Genomic DNA, 16,495 nt, shown 5'->3' with positions numbered 1-16,495 from the left:
TGCTTACTCTTTTTTAGGGCAGGGGGTGAAGGGAAGAGAGAAAGCCTTGACACTCTGCAAGCGCTGTTCAGCAACAGCCAAAACTAACTGGTGTGCCCTCAACACTGTTTTAGCCACAAATGCAAACCACAGCACCATAGGGACCGCTGTGAAGAAAGTTAACTCCTTCCCAGCCAGACCCAGTACAAATACATAGAGAACATCTCAAAAACCATGTCATTAATCTCCAACTCTGCCAAATTTCTAAATTCTTCTGTCAGAGGCAGATAGTGAACTAGGTGTCAGGACAACTCTGTTCTTACGCAGCTGTATTCATAAATCTGAGAGATGCACCGTAATATTAAATTATGGCAAATAAGATTCCCTGTTTGTTCTATGCCAACACACACAAAATCTTGATCTGCAGTACAAAGATCACACTTTCTGAACGTAGCTCGATTGTTCCAACATGACGTTTAAAAAGCAGGAAGTGAAGAAAAAAAAAAAGTCAGTATTAACTTTACCTTCTGTAACACATGATTTATCTCTGCTACTATTGCGGCCAGGAGAGTAGAGAGTACACCTTGGTGAACTGCTGGGCAAGATGAATGCCAGCACTGGACCGCATGCACGAATTCTCCAAGAGGTATTTGAATAGAGTGAATCAACTAAACCCAAAGAAAAACAGATCAGTTTTTTCAGATTGCTTGACTATAATTGAAATATTTCAGCAAGCTTCTCTGTGAAGAAGCGCAGATCACACCTTGAAAGCTATTGAGGTATTCTAATCACCTGGTCAGAGGGGAAATCAGCAACATGTTTGGGAAGTCTACTCATAAATTTGAGAGAAACAAACAAAACAATGGTTGTAACAAAAAAGAACTGAATGTTTTTCAGAAGTCCTGAAAAGCAGACCATCAAATTTTCCAGAGTGATCCACCCATCTCGCTACTATCTAGTCTCTGCTATAAAATACAAGAAGCTAACTTTTCTGTGAAGACAGGAGGTTCTGAAGAACTTTAGGACATCGTACATATTTTGAAGCTGATACAATTCAGGCTGAAAGAAATAAATAAAGTAACGACAATTTCTCCTCCGTCCCAAGATCATAATATATATAATCAAATTCTTTGCTCTGGATTGAGAAAGTTCATTTAATTGCAGATAAGAGTAGTAACCTATGAGTACTAGGGTAGTTCAGGATCATTGGTAACAGAACGCATTGCTCTCCAATTTACTAGTTTTTGTGTCATGATGAGACCAACAATGGATAAAAAAAACATTGGTAAGGAGGAAACTTAGAAAACTTAACTGAAAATTTAATCAGATGTCGACTCGAATAACAACCTCAAAGTGTCTAAGTATAACACATTTTCATAAAAAGTATGGATTCATCTACACATTAGGTACTAATTGCAAGTGTAAGATGATACCTGAATCCCTTCTTCCTGCTGTGTCTTGAGTCTACGTGCCACACATTCTAAAACGTTCTGGAAGACGGTCTGTACAGCATGGAAAAGATTTGCCACTTCATCTGTCTCAGTATTCTGCGTTAAAGAAGCTTCAATAATTTCTTTTAGAGCATACAGTAACACTGGAGCACAAAAGCCAGCTCTTTCTAGAGAAAGAGATAAATACCACAATGTAAAAATTGTAATGAGATATTCTTCAGGTACAAGCTTAGAATGAAACTCAGTTATACAACCTAAAGAGCTATAGTTTACAAGTGTAGATGATATATTTAGCTTCTGAGCATCCTTAGCTGAAATTTTCATACAGTTCAATCAATATTTTAAGTATAAGTCCAGTGTTCCTTCCAATACTTGAAGTATAGGGATTAAAATTGTAGATTTCTTCAGGAACTGAACTCTAATTCTGTCTGTACTGTAGACATTAACTTTCCAAATGTGAGCCAAATTTAAATAGAGCTACAATGTTGCCTCCTAAGGCATAGTGAAATATATATAGAGAGAGATACATATAGAGAGATATTTTTATATAAAAACCCCTGAATTATATAGTAATAACTGGAATCTAAGAGCAAGGAAGAACACACTAGTTATCAACAGTGACATGGTTCTGGGTTGGTTCTCTGCTTGTTTTCAGTTTTCTGAAAAGCTGCTGTGACTTTTGACCATATTATTGGTACTAGCTAGCATAAGCAGTAAACACCATTTTTTGAGAAACAGACTCCAAAATGCTAAAAGCAACAGTTCTGCTAATATAAGAAAAGTCAGCCAAGTATATATGGAGATGTTGATGTTAGTATAAAATATTGTACCTGTTTGTATAACTGAAAGAGCCATATCTAAAAGGTGTGCTTGAAACGTGAGATTTCCAAGGCCAACCATTATGACATCTTTACACACCGTCAGGTAGGCCTAGAAAAGAGATGCAAAAGTATACGAGAAACAAAATTTATATAAAGTAACGGTTCAGTAAAACCTAAAAGTAACAAAACCATGAAATCTTAGCCAAGTTGCCTTGAAAGCTGGTGCATCTACTTGGAGTTACTCAGTTCGCAACCTTTGAAAAGCAGGAGTTCCAAACAGTTCTCCAAATGCTTCCATTGCCCTTTCCTCCAGTAAACATAGTTTCTCAAAAGGCAGTAAATACTCTATCTTTTTTACTCAGGCTCAGATCAGAGGCATTGATACCTAACACTTACTGAGGCAGAACATGACAACTCTACCTATATTGAATAGCAAAATTAAAAACAGCATACAAAAAGAGCTTTTCTCTAGAGACATACACGTTACATACTAAACAGATTATAATACTAATGTATAGACAGAGTAGAGAATTTTTAACCAGTCTATGTATACACGAGCTGGGGTGTTCAAGGACACTGACTGTCACTAAAGTTAGTCCAAATCTTTCACTTGACCAAAATCTGAAAGGACCCATAGCTCAATGCTAAAATCCACCTTGGGTTAAGTGATATGTGAGGGGAATGCAACAGGAGACAATTCAAAACTAACCACACACCCCCCCTTATATAATCAAATGCTTTCTGTGAAGGCGAATGAAGATAAGGGGTAAGGGACACTGGCAGTGATGACACTGGAGTGTGTGTCAGAGGGCCTACCAGCCCCTCTCAACAAATCAGTGGCCTAAAGAGAACGGTCCCCCAGTGAATCCCTGCCCATAACAGCAAGTGCAAAACTGAGTAACAGGCTAAGCAGAGAAGGAAGGGTGAAATGGGAAAGAATGGGATATGTCACAGGGAAAGTGATAGAGAAATGTAAGTGAAAAAAGAGACACCCCGGTCCCCTCTCATATACAACAGTATTAAAGAAGCAACTGTAATTATTGTATATTACATGGATATTTTGAGACAAACTAGGTCCGCTTTTAATGCCAGCATTGTTACCAAATATAGACTCCAAACAATTAAACATCACAATCAATACCTCATTCCAATAAAAAACAGTATACAAAGTGAGAAGTGAATAGGAGCTGCTTAACAAGCATGTGGCTTATTACAGGAGATGCAAGAGGCCTGGATTCTTTTCTTGACTTCCAGTCAAGTCACCTCAGTCTTTACACCTCAGTTTCTTCTCTGGAAATAATGATACAAATGAACTTTAAGATCTACTAGTAAAGATCATTGTGTTTCATTATTGGCTAGTCAAGTAACATGTCAGATGGGTTTACAGGTGACAACTGCCTATCTTATTGCTTATTGATAAAGTTTCCTTTTAATTTTGTACTCAAACCTAGGAAATGGATAGTAAACATTCTGGTAATGCTGGTAAAGATTCCCTATTTTGTGTCTTGTCTTTCTATAAGGTTGAGTTCTGTGCCTCCAAACTTTTGAAAAATAGCCATAAAAGATTTATGATATGCATACCAAATTTTTCATTCAGAGAGAAGACAATAGCGTGTAAAACACACAAGAAACCTGTACCATGAACAAATACAACACTCGTTTGAGTTTCCTATCTCTTTATATCTTTCAAAGAGCCATTTGGCTGCAGCAGCAGGATTTAGTACAAGACTGACCTCCTCATTATTAAATTCCCAGGTAACTCACACCCTGACTCTCTGCTGACTTCCAAAGACATGTTCTATGGGACTCAGCACTAGAATGAAGCATACTGAATTCCTCAGGGTATAATTTTACCTATTTCTTTTGGGAAAGCAGAAAGGAAAGAAAGGAAGGAAGAAAGCAAGCAAGAAAACATGACTAGATCTAAATCCTCTCTCATCATTACTCCACCTTCCTGGTCCTCGAAGTCATCCTCTATTGTGCTATTCAACACAATGTATGCAGCTGCAGTGATTCTATGTCATTTCCGGGACCTTCTACGCTACAGAAGAACAGGCTGTTAAGTGCTAGCATACCACGTAACTATACTCTTGTTTTCAGCAACTAATTTCCTTCTCCTTTTCAGAACTGAGATTCAGTGACAATCTTAACTTTATGTTAATGCACTTTCCATAAAACAGCATAAGCGTTACCTTTATTTAATATGGGGGATGAGAGACTGAGGACAAGAATTACTTGTTAGAAACCTAAAATTTGGGACACCCAGGTTACATCGCCTGCTCTGCTAGAAACTTCTTGAGTGGGCATTTTCACAAGTGTGAAACATAAAACATGTTCCATCTTCACTTCAACAGATAAGATGAGAATATATATTATGCACTGGTAGGTGAAAAAAGTCTAGATAAGAACAAGGTATTGTTGACTCCAACTACTTGATTTAATTGCTAGGGTTTGCGCAATTATATTTTTATATTTATAAAATATAAAGTTTATAACTAATCTCAAAGCAATTTAAAAAAAAAGTGTGGGATTTTAAGCAATCAAAGGAATAGCAAAAGCACAAAACTGTAACCTCAGAACAATCAGGACTGTATTTCATTAGCTCATTCACTTGCTGGGCTCCAAAATCTCCAGTGCACTATGTTTGTCAGTATACAATTGCTACATATACGGCTTTTCAGATTGGTAGCAGTTTGATTTATGTTATAAGAGACCTCTAACCTGGATAATTAATTCAGAAACATTACTGTATTTTGAAATGCCATCCTCTTGATCACTTGCTAGCATAAAAGGTACAACTTGACTTTCTATCCAAGCACCTGTCTCCTCCAGAAGTGAGAGGTAATCTTTTCCTTCTTCAGAAAACTGGAAAAAAAAATTAGAAGAAGTTTACCAATTGTCTTTCCAATTCTTCTGGAATTTCCTTATACTGTCAGCTGTAACTCCAGCTTATACTGAAAAGGTATAATGATACCTTGTTCTGAAGATGAATACTCAACCTGCAAAACAGGCTGAAGGCTCTTAGGCCAGTTGCTTGATTGCAGCTACCAGAACCTCCATCATTTGCTTTCAGAATTGAGCCAAGAACCTCCTGAAATATCAAGGTGTACATTTATATTTTCCAGAACATCCTTTCAAATATTTCTTTTCTCAACAGCTTTAAACAAAAGATTGAAAAAAAAACCCACAAACCTCTCCCCCAACCCCAAAAAAACAACAGGCATACTTTCAATTACTTTCATTTTGCAATGCCATATCTGATTTGCAGACTATTCCTTCCATGTACATTCCAAAAGTCAGGTCCCTTAAAAATGCTCAACACTAGATCACAAAAATTTTGAGACACCTAAAAATGACCAGCTGGTTACAATCTGTCATTTATAAACAATTCTGAACTAATACACTTCTAGTTTTGAGTATTTGTTTGAAGTACAAATCAAAAGGAAAACCTTTTTACAGAGGGGAAAAAGGGATCATGACTCTTATTTATTTATTCTTGCGGGCCTTTAATTTGATTCAGGCAATATATGATGTTAAGCACTTTTATAAGCACTGTTTATGGTAAGGAGAATACTACCTTTGCAGCACCGAGAATTTTCAAAAGCTTCTGCAGTTTCTTTTTAGGAACAGAGAGTAGGCAACCACGATTAACAGGATTAGTCAATAAATATTCAATGTAATCAATTGCTAATTCTGGCTTCGATTCATGTGTTACATGGATACGTACTCGTCGTTCAGATGTTTTAATACTCTAAATGAGAAGAAAGCACAAAACCGTTACAATACTGTCAGTATCTTAATTTACAACTAATTCCAAAGCAGAATAACATGGCATTAAAGAGGCTGCTTCTGTTAAAAAAAAAAACCAAACACGATGCCTTTATGTAATCTAGCAATTCCTTAATTCTTTGACGTACGCTTATGCAGACCTTTCTTGGGGTTAGTGTGTCAGACAACCAGTCACAGACTAATTCCATAATATGTCCCACTTGACCCCAGCGACAGATGCAGTCTATCAGGGTAGAATATTTGCTTTGGTCAGCTCCATTGTCAATATTTCTGAGTCTGGAGATCACACCACAGCTTAAAAGAAAACAAACAAAAAATAAGAGATGCCATTAGCTTTACATCCAGTGCAGAAAAAATTCAAAAAAAATCAACCAGTATAATACCAAAAAAGATTCACCAATGGCTCAAAGGCATATTTGCACCTCAGAGATTTTACTAACTTACTGAATTTATTTAGTGGATTAATGTATCCAAATGGGCATTTAATATGTCAAGTTGTGAAAAATTAACAAATACAGTCAACAAGAGATTTCTTGTCATTCATAGTTTGGATTTAAAAATAGTACCTGAATGTAGGAATAGCAGCAGGGGGCATAAAGGATGCCAGAATAACCAATGGAGTCATGCAACGCTCATCCTAGGATAAAAAAAGTACACTATATGATGTACATGTACAGATGCACACAAAACTAAAGAGAGTACTGAAAAAGTATGATTAAATTATCTCAAATTAAGGATTTCCCTTTTTTCACTAGAAATGGAACTGAAAGAAGCTCATAACAACATGTGGCTTGCAATCTGAAACTTCAGATTCCTATTCTCAGAGGTCAATTATCAATTATCTTATCATTCAGCTTTCTGACAAACTGCCAGAACAACTACCATGAATAATTATGGGTCTATTAGATTAATAACTATTGCAAAAGAAATAACAGCTCTAGCTCACATTTTTTCTAGTAGAAGCTAATATTTAATTGCACAATCATGACACTAACTCCTCTCAAGTAACTAGTGCCTTAAATGAATATTCATTCACATCAGAAATTTACAAAAAATACTCTAAAGGAAAGGGTGCTTATATAACAATGGTAATGTAAAATGCACTACAAGTCGTTACAACACATCGTCATACAAGGTCTAGACCATGACACAGTCTCACTCGGATTATATAGAAACCAATCTATGTGAAAGACTCTTCAAAAACAATATATCTGTATGTCGAAGCTTCATGAATACAATCAAATGAAATTATTACCTACTTAAGACATTTGAAGAGCTAAAACCTTTTAAAGATGATTTTTAAAAGAACATTTAAAAATATATTTGTAGCTTTTCAGGAAAGAGACATGCTGCTTCAATCTGTAGTCTTTTAGAAACTAAGCCTCTGATGACAGGTCTTTTTAGATCCAAGCTGCTTACTCACTGTAAGAATATCAAAGTCAAAGAGGTTGCTTGCTAAAGCTGGATATCTTGTCTGCTCACCAGAACCTTTCAGGAGGGATGGTACATCCTCTACCAAAAAAGATTTGGAATGTCTTTGACAACTTCCAAATGCTTTCAGGGTAGAGGGACCATTTGGTATATCTGTGCTGCAGAATATTATATAGCAATGAATTGCTTTCCACTCCCTGATTATCTAAAGCAAACTTGAATGTTGTTAAGTATAACAGCCAGCATAACTCAATATACTTCAGCATAAAAGCCATAAACAACAAAAAAAAAGACAACCAGTAGATAATCCTTCCAAATGCACTATAAGGCACAGCAGATACTATTAGCCACTATCAAAAGATAGGAACCTGAAGAACAACACTAGAACAATTAAACAGATCAAGGAGACTGAAAATATGAAAATTACTGATTTTAATTAATTGTTTATATCAAACCCAAACAATAAATTAGTGCAGCAAAAGATCATTAGAGAGTAGAATCAAATTACCAGAAACCAAACACAAGAAAATGAAAAAGGAGCCTCAGCTGCTTCAGCTGTCTGTTCCAGCAGCTGGATCATAATAAGAAGTGGTGGTGGTGGAAGGGTTGCGGGGGGAGCAGGTAGAAAACCACATGGACTCTCATCTACACTGAGTATTTATTCTGCAATGGCATACTTTCAGTTACTGGTTTCCAAAAGTTCCAAAAATATTCAAAAGAATGGAATCCTATAAAAACATTACAAGGAGAGCAATTTATTGTGTAACTATTTCTGTGTTGACTATTTAGATAATGGTTCATCAGTCAGATATTGCAATTGGAGAATAGCTTCTACCCATCTGTGGAATTCCAAGAAACTTGCTATTGTTTATGATTTATAGCAACAATGAAAAAGAATACTTAATGCCACAAAAATAGATAAAACACTTAACACATGAAAGCATCTGAAGAAAATACTAAGCACTTACAGGAAAATCTAGGCTTTCTTTACCTTAAATACTTTGAAATATTCAGGAAGTACAGAAGCAAATTTTCTGATAGCATAATCTTTGGCATCTTCATTGTGATCTAGTGCTTTGTGAATACTTCTCCAGAGAATTACAGTAATCTCCAATAAACTTGCCATGCTGGCCACATCATTTATTGACAACACATTATTCAACACCTGAAATACAAACTCTTAGATGATATTACCTATTATATTCTCAAATATAAATTTAGGTTAAAATAAGGTTTCAAAAAAACCTGAAAATCCTTCTATTAATTTCACAAAGGCGTTGTTTGTTGTAGAACATGAACTCCACAATTCACCCTTTACTCTATATATATAACTTGAGTCATCTTGCGACATTAATTTTTTGAATAATTTAATTGCAGAATGTCCTGGTTTCAGCTGGGATAGACTTAATTTCCTTCCTAGTAGCTGGTACAGTGCTGTGTTTTGGATTTAGTATGAGAATAATGTTGATAACACACCGATGTTTTAGTTGTTGCTAGGTAATGCTTACACCAGTCAAGGACTTTTCAGTTTCCCATGCTCTACCGACTGAGAAGGCTGGAGGTGCACAAGAAGCTGGGAGGGGGCACAGCCAGGACAGCTGACCCAAACTGGCCAAAGGGATATTCCATACCATGTGACGTCATGCTCAGTACAGAAACTGGGGGAAAGCTGGCCGGGGGGGCCGCTGCTCGGGGACTGGCTGGGCATCGGTCGGTGGGTGGTGAGCAATTGCTCTGTGCATCACTTGCTTTGTATATTCTTCTATTATTATTATTACTATTAGTAGTAGTATTTTATTTTATTTCAATTATTAAACTGTTTTTATCTCAACCCACGAGTTTTCTCACTTTTACTCTTCTGACTCTCTCCCCCATCCCACTGGGGAGGGGAGTGAGCGAGCAGCTGTGTGATGCTCAGTTGCCGACTGAGGTTAAACCACAACACAGAACCAAACCAATTTATAATTAGTACTGGAATTAGGCAAGTATTCATTTAAAATATGCTTCATATTTCTTCTATCTTATTCTAGCTACTTCACCAAATTTCTGCTATTGCAGGGCATGAAAACACCAATATGGCAGTTCTCCCCTTCTAATTCCACAGATGCCCAAGTGCTTTCCTTTAATTTCTGTCATATCATTAACTGCCTGTGTCTCAAATTAAGCACCACAGAAAAAAAGTTACCAGAACTTATCATAAAGTGGACTTTCTTACACTTGTATTCTCCTTTTCACTTTCATCAGCATCATCAGCATCAGCATCATCAGCATTGCTATCATGAAGAGTCTCTTTCATTGCTTTCCGGATGCAGGCATTCAAGCAGCGCCGAATAGTAAGCATCAATTTAGCTACATTTAAATATAATAAGAATAAATTAGACATTTACTACTTGTTAAGAATGTTGCTAGTAAATGCTTCTAGGTGTAATGCTGGGAAACCAGTCTGAAAAGCAGGCAACAGAACCAGAAATAACTAGGAAGAAAAGATAAAATTTCCTGGAAATGGAAGAAATGTGAAAATGTTTTATATCCTCAAGTATGAAGAAGAAATGGCCACATTATCACCAGGTTCTATAATTTTATTGTTAAAAAAGTTTATTCAAAAAAACCAAACAACCACCACCTTATCAAATCAGGATCAGAGGAAGCTCCCACAGCTCCTACATTCATCTTGCAGAGCTATTAATTTAATGACCTATGTTCAGTAATACATCCCCTCCAATGTCAATTCCAATTATTTATGAAAGATGAAGTAGCCTAACCATTGCACTCCTTAATGAGGAGCTCATCTCTAGACAAAAGTGAAAGGGTTATGTCCACTCTGGTAAAACTATGACTAGCTGAAATACACTGGCACATGTTATCTCAAAACTACGTTACCAAGGTAATCAGTCAAGGGGCAACAGCTTGGGTATTTTACCCAAGTCACTCCATGCTGACTACTTTGTTTTTATAGTATCAGAACTCCTCTGAAATAAAATTTTCCTGATTTTACTTGGTTCAATAGCACTTTTATAAAAAGCAGCTATACTCTGTGCAGTACACACCCTTTTCACTGAAAGTTTCTGAAGCTTTTAATAGGAAGGAGGGCTTTTTAGATTTTCTCTGAGCAACTTGAAAATACTACTGATCTACAAATACCAGATAATCAGATTATCAGACACAAATGTTTTTCAGCTTCTATAGAATCTTCCACATAAAGATCTCAAATCACCTGAGACACCACGGTATTTTATTTCATTATTTCTGCATGATAAATAAGTATCAACTTAGATAGTTTTAAGGTACATATGACAAGAAAGGCGAGAAGAGAGACCAGATAACACCAGCTAGAGAGTATAGTACGGCATGTAAGAGCAGAAACGAAAAGCTTTGGTCTCTTCATTGTTGAAAAAGCTTATGACTGTTGTCACCAGGGTTCATTGCTGGTGTCAAGAATTTCAGAAACTACAAATTAGTATTATACTATAAACAAAGGATCTAGCAACAACGTACCACTGTTAGAGAAAAAATTTAAAAAGCAATTACATGGTGTGATACTAGTATTTCCAAAGACTCATAAGATTTTGTACTTTACCTATATTGGTGGGGGCAGTATATTCATAAGCATATTGATAGAACTTTCTAGCTGCTGCTGAATTCATCTGGATTAGGGTAACACAGCGCTCACACCACACCTCCTCAGGTTGGTTAATAGGAAAGAAAGAGTTGAATAAGAGATTCACAATGCGTCGTGACACAGGCCGTGAATCAACTTCCAGACGAGTCAGAAGATGCTCCATGGGACAGATTTTCCAGAACTTTTTAAAGCGAGAAAAAGATATTAAAGGAGTTAAAAAAATAAAGAGGAAAAACCAATCACCTTTATTAAATGTTGTCCACATCAAAACTCTCAACAAATATAAATAGCATTTACCAGAAAAGCATGAGCATTTTCAATTTTTACCAAAATACCAGCATTTACTTGAGGTCACATATTGCTGCAACAATGCTACTTTACTGTTCTGACACACCTCTAAATCTCCCGGTATGTCTGATCGACCGGTAAAATTCTGGTTCAAGCAATTCCAGCTCAATATACCTGCAATGCTAATACAATTCCATAGGTATACGGAAGAATTCTTTACTCTACAAGGATATCACCACAAAATATAATGATTTGTCATTATGTGCCAGGTTTCATATTCTCATCATAGGACAAAGTAGGACCAAACTACCTACAAGTATGGTACACGCCCTAAAAACCTGTATAGAACAAGGTCCTTTCCAAAACCATCCCAAACCATAAGGGCATCCCATCGTTAGCAGAGCTCTACCTTCCCTGTAACACAGTATTCGAAAGCTATGAAAGAATAAACAGCTTGTTATGCCAGCAGTAATACTACGCACGTTTGTAATTTTTGTGAAAAGATCTTGCATTAATTATGCTGTGCACTTTCAGATTAAAAAAACCCAACAAACCTCCCCAAAAAATAGGGTTTCTTGGCATTGGAAAATATTATTTTATTCTTGACTAGAAATATTTGCAGCAGCTAATTCCCCTGTGATTTCAAACTATGGGCATCTCTACTAGAATTACCATAAAAAGAAGGTCCTTGGAGTAAGCATTAAAGTAATCCCAGGACTTACCAGAGATACGTATTACAGTTTTTAAATAAATAGGAAGTTACTGACAAAACATCTAACACTTACCAGGAATTTTTTTTTTCTTTTATGTAAACCTGATCCTTCCTTTAGGAGATATGAATCTTTTACTACATAAAAATAAAGCACAGAGTGGATGGAAGATATCCATTATGCCTAAAGAACAAATTAATACCTAAAAAAAATCCCTGAAGTTGAGAATTATCTTTTTCTCTGTCTTTAATGGCAGCAAATTCAGAATAATTCAGGAAAGCCAAAAAGATTGTTTGCTTGAACTTTTATACTGAATGACAAGTAACTTTCAAACAAGAATTTTTTATACATTTAACAGCAGCAGGAATACTTTGTTTTTAAAAGACTGTACACAAAGTAACAACATTAAAAAAATAGATTTAAAGCATTGTTGATATTGAATACAAGTTAAAAAAAGCTTGGTTGTATTTTACTATACAGATAACCGATATTAACGGATCAAATCATGACCGTAGGTGCCCGTCCTTTAAATCATACTTGTATATCATATCTTATGAAGAGTTAAAACTCAGCACAAGAAGAAGTGCCAAGTGCTTGTGAGGTTACAGTGATGTAGAAATGAATGTTAAAAAATACATAAGAAGATTATAAAAATGACACGTAACCAGATTATTAGGGGAACATGCTTGTTGAGTATTTTTAGAATAATAAATAATAACACAAGAATACGACAGAAATCATGATTAAGATTTCAGAGTCCAACACTTTCAGAACAACACTTCCATGATCTGTTGTTTCTGCTGACTCTGTGAACCAGGTGATACATCTCCTAACACATAGGCATCATCAGTTTGAGGTCCAGTGTCACAGGGATATGTCTGCCGTTCTACCTCAGTTTGACCTGGTAAAGCCTGGCTTTAGAACCTGCTGAAGCAGAAACTTCAGGAAAAAAAGCATCTTTTAGAGTACTACCACTTATTTATAACTCTGAATTGCCTCCTCCAGTTATCTCCAATAATCTTAACAACCAGAATCAATTGTCTAAGTAAAGGTACAGCTGCACATTGTTAATCTCGGGAGATCTGCAAACATTACTAGTACCCTGCTGGAAACTTTTTGTGCTGACAGTCTGAATGACCTTGTACTTGCAGTGTTTGTCTCCATTTCACATCTTCTGTGGACTTGCCTAATCAATGCTTTGACGTATGTATAATGGAAGTACCAAACCTGCTGTTGCATTATTGTAATCCTCATCCTGAACCTGTGTGCAAGAAGCCAAAAGCTCTCAATTCCGAAACTGCCTCCCATTTATCTTGTCTTCTGAGCATATTTTGGGGAATTTGGAAGGCACTGAGGTGGTCTAATCTCCATGTATGTCTTTGAGGTCCTGTCATCAAAGCTGGAATGCACACATTTGGCAAGTAGGTAATTCTCGTGTTAGGGATAGATATGTTCCTTGAGCGCTGAAGCCTTAAAAATCTGACAAACCAAGTATTTATTTAATTCTCTCCTGAACAACAGAGATACATACCTCTGACTTCAGATAGTGTATGTGCCTAGCACAAGATAAGCATATCCTAATAATTAGGCTTAGCAAGAGACAAAACATGATTAAAAGAAAACAGCAGAGAGTGAAGAAAGTGCTCAAAGATGCTATAATGCCCAAGGCTGGACGGTATCACCCTAAATAAGAGTCCACAGCAGAACACAAAGCTCGTTCAAAATCACTATAAAAAGATACCAAAATCCTGAAGGATATAGCCACAAAAGACAAATAGAAATTATAAAAATAGGTAAATAAAAGTAAAAAAGCAATTTGGTAAAGACATTAAGCATTTAGAAGGTGAGAGAGTCCTGACTTGAGCTAGCCAGCTGGAAGTGTGGTGGTACCGACTGCTCTGCCCTGGCATGCCCACGAGAGGGCAGGGAAGACAGAAACATGCTGAGAAAAAGGTCTGCTGAGCGTTTGTGACGCCAGCAGCCGCTGAAAAAAGGAGGCAAGCACAGAGACACCACCGGACCTACTATCATCCCGAACTAGTCAAAAACATGGGGGAGAGGAAAAGGAGAAGAGTGTACTTGACTCAGCTAAAAAGCTAACTTTCCAGCATGTCTATAAAATCTCTGCCATAGTAGTATCCAGACACAGTACTACCTCATGTAGTTAATTTTTCTGCAAACAGCAGCTATGGAAGGCTGAAAGCTCACCAGGACTAGTTACAATTTCTTTATTTATTTATTTTAAAAGATTTTTCATGGACACCATGATTTCAGTAGAATTCACAAAATCACTGGAAAGAAGTACTTCTATACTGCTACCTACATTTGGATCAAAACCTTTAAAATGAACAGACGTGACTAACAGCGACAGAATCCACAAGTCTGGATATATGCTTAAACATATGAAGAGGGGAAAAACTGAAATTAAGAGTATTACTACATTAAGCATGATTTTTTTTCCTTTTAGGTATACTGCAGTAGTCTCAAAAGGTACTTTTTTTTTTTAAATAAATGCCTTGATTTTACCTCCTTCTTACTACTTATCAAGTGTTACTTATCCTACCTTAGCAGCCTTAGTAGCCTTAACTTTCAGCAGCATATCAACAAAAGCCACTCGTACTTTCTCTGAATTGTCATGAAGACTGTGTTTGACTGCTGGCAGGAGCTGTTCCAGTAATGGATGACTTAGTTTGTTGTCCAAAATTATCGGTAGGCACTGCAAGAAAAAAAGATTATGCTAAAAAAAAATAATTTAAAGAGTAGATTTGCAAAAAGATGTAGCTAAAAATTGTTGAACCGGACCATGACACTTCTAAGGTTAAATTAAGTAGGGACAGACACTGTGCGTGCATATTTTTCCTGTAATATTCTTTAGTACAAATTGCTACGGTTATTTCAAATTTCCAGTGAACAGTGAACTCATTTCAGGTGAAGCAGCTTCAGATCTACACACTGAGGCCACAGTCTTGCCTTCTACCTGAGGGCACAGTGTCAAGTACTTTTTGGGGTAGCAATATCAGCTCCCTAAACTCTGCTGATTTTAGATTAAAAATACCTCTTTTTTTGCCAACTCATTTTTAAATCCACACTTTCTGCTTCTCCAGTATAGACCCCCTTGCAGCTGTAGTGGAGCAAGTGAGGATTAACATGAAGATAGCTCCAAACTAAGGCTGAATTGACACACACACAAAATTTTTAAGTGAAAATACTGCTTAGGGAGTTAATTTTTCTGTCCAAGCTATTAGTTATTTACCAGATGCCAGAAAGATGTAGATGAACTAATCCTAACATACTGAACAATGCATGGGAGGCTGGCATTCCCAGAGAAACAGTATGTAATTATATTCATCCAAACCTCAGAAACACAAAGCGTACAAAGGGCACAAAATCATAACATAATTGTGCATGTCTAGGGATGGGTTAAAACCAGTGACATAGAAACATACTGGAACCTGCCTGCATACATTTTCAAGTCTAAGCATAACTTCTAATAGCTAAAATAACTAAATTATCAGGTCCAAACAATGTATATAAGACTAGAAATGCAAAGTGGTTGAGAGTCACAAAGCCAAACAGTCACTATTTTAAAAGGCATTTGTTCATTCCAAATGTGTGCCTTTTATAAAACGTGTGCAAAACTTGCGTGTATTAGGAACTTTACTGTATAAGTCATTTTGGGGAATAAGTAATTTCCTTGACTTAAAGTGGCCTATACTAGAAACCTGTGCATCAAGTAAAATATAAAAATGACAATCATAATTTTAAATTTAGAAAAAAAGATTTACTTTAAAAACAGAGCATCGAACATCAGCAGATGTTATATCACATGCCAGCTCTCCAGTTAGTTTTTTTAAAAGATCAGCAAGAATTGTTGGAGGAATCATCTCCCAGTATTTGGATGTTATCTGAGTAACTCCGAGTATCCCTGTAGAGCGGACAACTGGATGAGGATCTTCTAAGAGACTCTAAAACAAACAGAAGAATAATAATGTGAGTATATGCATTATTGTGACTCTACTGCTGTTTGACATTAACCTATCATAAACAAATAGCATTCCATTACCTTTTAATCATTATGCAAATAGTCACACTATGAAAGAAATGTAATATTAATATTCCCTCAATGCATTTTATTATGAAGCAAACTAGGAAATTTAAATCAGAAGCAAAATTAAGACGAATATTGGGCAATTTTTTAAAATTGGACTTTTCAAATAGTTTTTTAAAAAATAGCTCACATGAAGTCTTGCCTCTGTGACTTAATTAAGAGTATTTAGACCTCTATTTACATGAGTTTACACTGTCCACTGTTCCTATGCAACAATATAAAAACTTTGAAATTCATTCAATTATCTGATGTTTACATTTTTAAAGACCATACTGAGGATTTCCCCAACATTTTCTTAA

The 16,495-nt window shown here is 36.2% G+C and overlaps 1 protein-coding gene across 1 annotated transcript in view; it reads right to left on the bottom strand.

Moving 5' to 3' along the window:
• The window catches only part of NCAPG2 (non-SMC condensin II complex subunit G2), a 53,763-nt gene that overhangs the window by 10,448 nt on the left and 26,820 nt on the right, over window positions 1–16,495 (bottom strand). The window contains exons 12-26 of the mRNA XM_076332364.1: window positions 15,874–16,053; window positions 14,652–14,804; window positions 11,049–11,271; window positions 9,687–9,820; window positions 8,463–8,636; window positions 6,607–6,677; window positions 6,181–6,334; window positions 5,826–6,002; window positions 5,226–5,339; window positions 5,014–5,116; window positions 4,394–4,396; window positions 3,884–3,924; window positions 2,261–2,360; window positions 1,413–1,597; window positions 504–647 (exon numbers count right to left, since the gene is read on the bottom strand). Of these exons, the coding sequence (XP_076188479.1) occupies window positions 504–647; window positions 1,413–1,597; window positions 2,261–2,360; window positions 3,884–3,924; window positions 4,394–4,396; window positions 5,014–5,116; window positions 5,226–5,339; window positions 5,826–6,002; window positions 6,181–6,334; window positions 6,607–6,677; window positions 8,463–8,636; window positions 9,687–9,820; window positions 11,049–11,271; window positions 14,652–14,804; window positions 15,874–16,053 (1,956 nt within the window). The remainder of the gene's footprint in view (window positions 1–503; window positions 648–1,412; window positions 1,598–2,260; window positions 2,361–3,883; window positions 3,925–4,393; window positions 4,397–5,013; window positions 5,117–5,225; window positions 5,340–5,825; window positions 6,003–6,180; window positions 6,335–6,606; window positions 6,678–8,462; window positions 8,637–9,686; window positions 9,821–11,048; window positions 11,272–14,651; window positions 14,805–15,873; window positions 16,054–16,495) is intronic.

The sequence above is a fragment of the Aptenodytes patagonicus genome, chromosome 2, assembly GCF_965638725.1.
Source record: "Aptenodytes patagonicus chromosome 2, bAptPat1.pri.cur, whole genome shotgun sequence".
NCBI lineage: Eukaryota > Metazoa > Chordata > Aves > Sphenisciformes > Spheniscidae > Aptenodytes > Aptenodytes patagonicus.
This window is presented reverse-complemented; position numbering and strand designations above follow the sequence as displayed.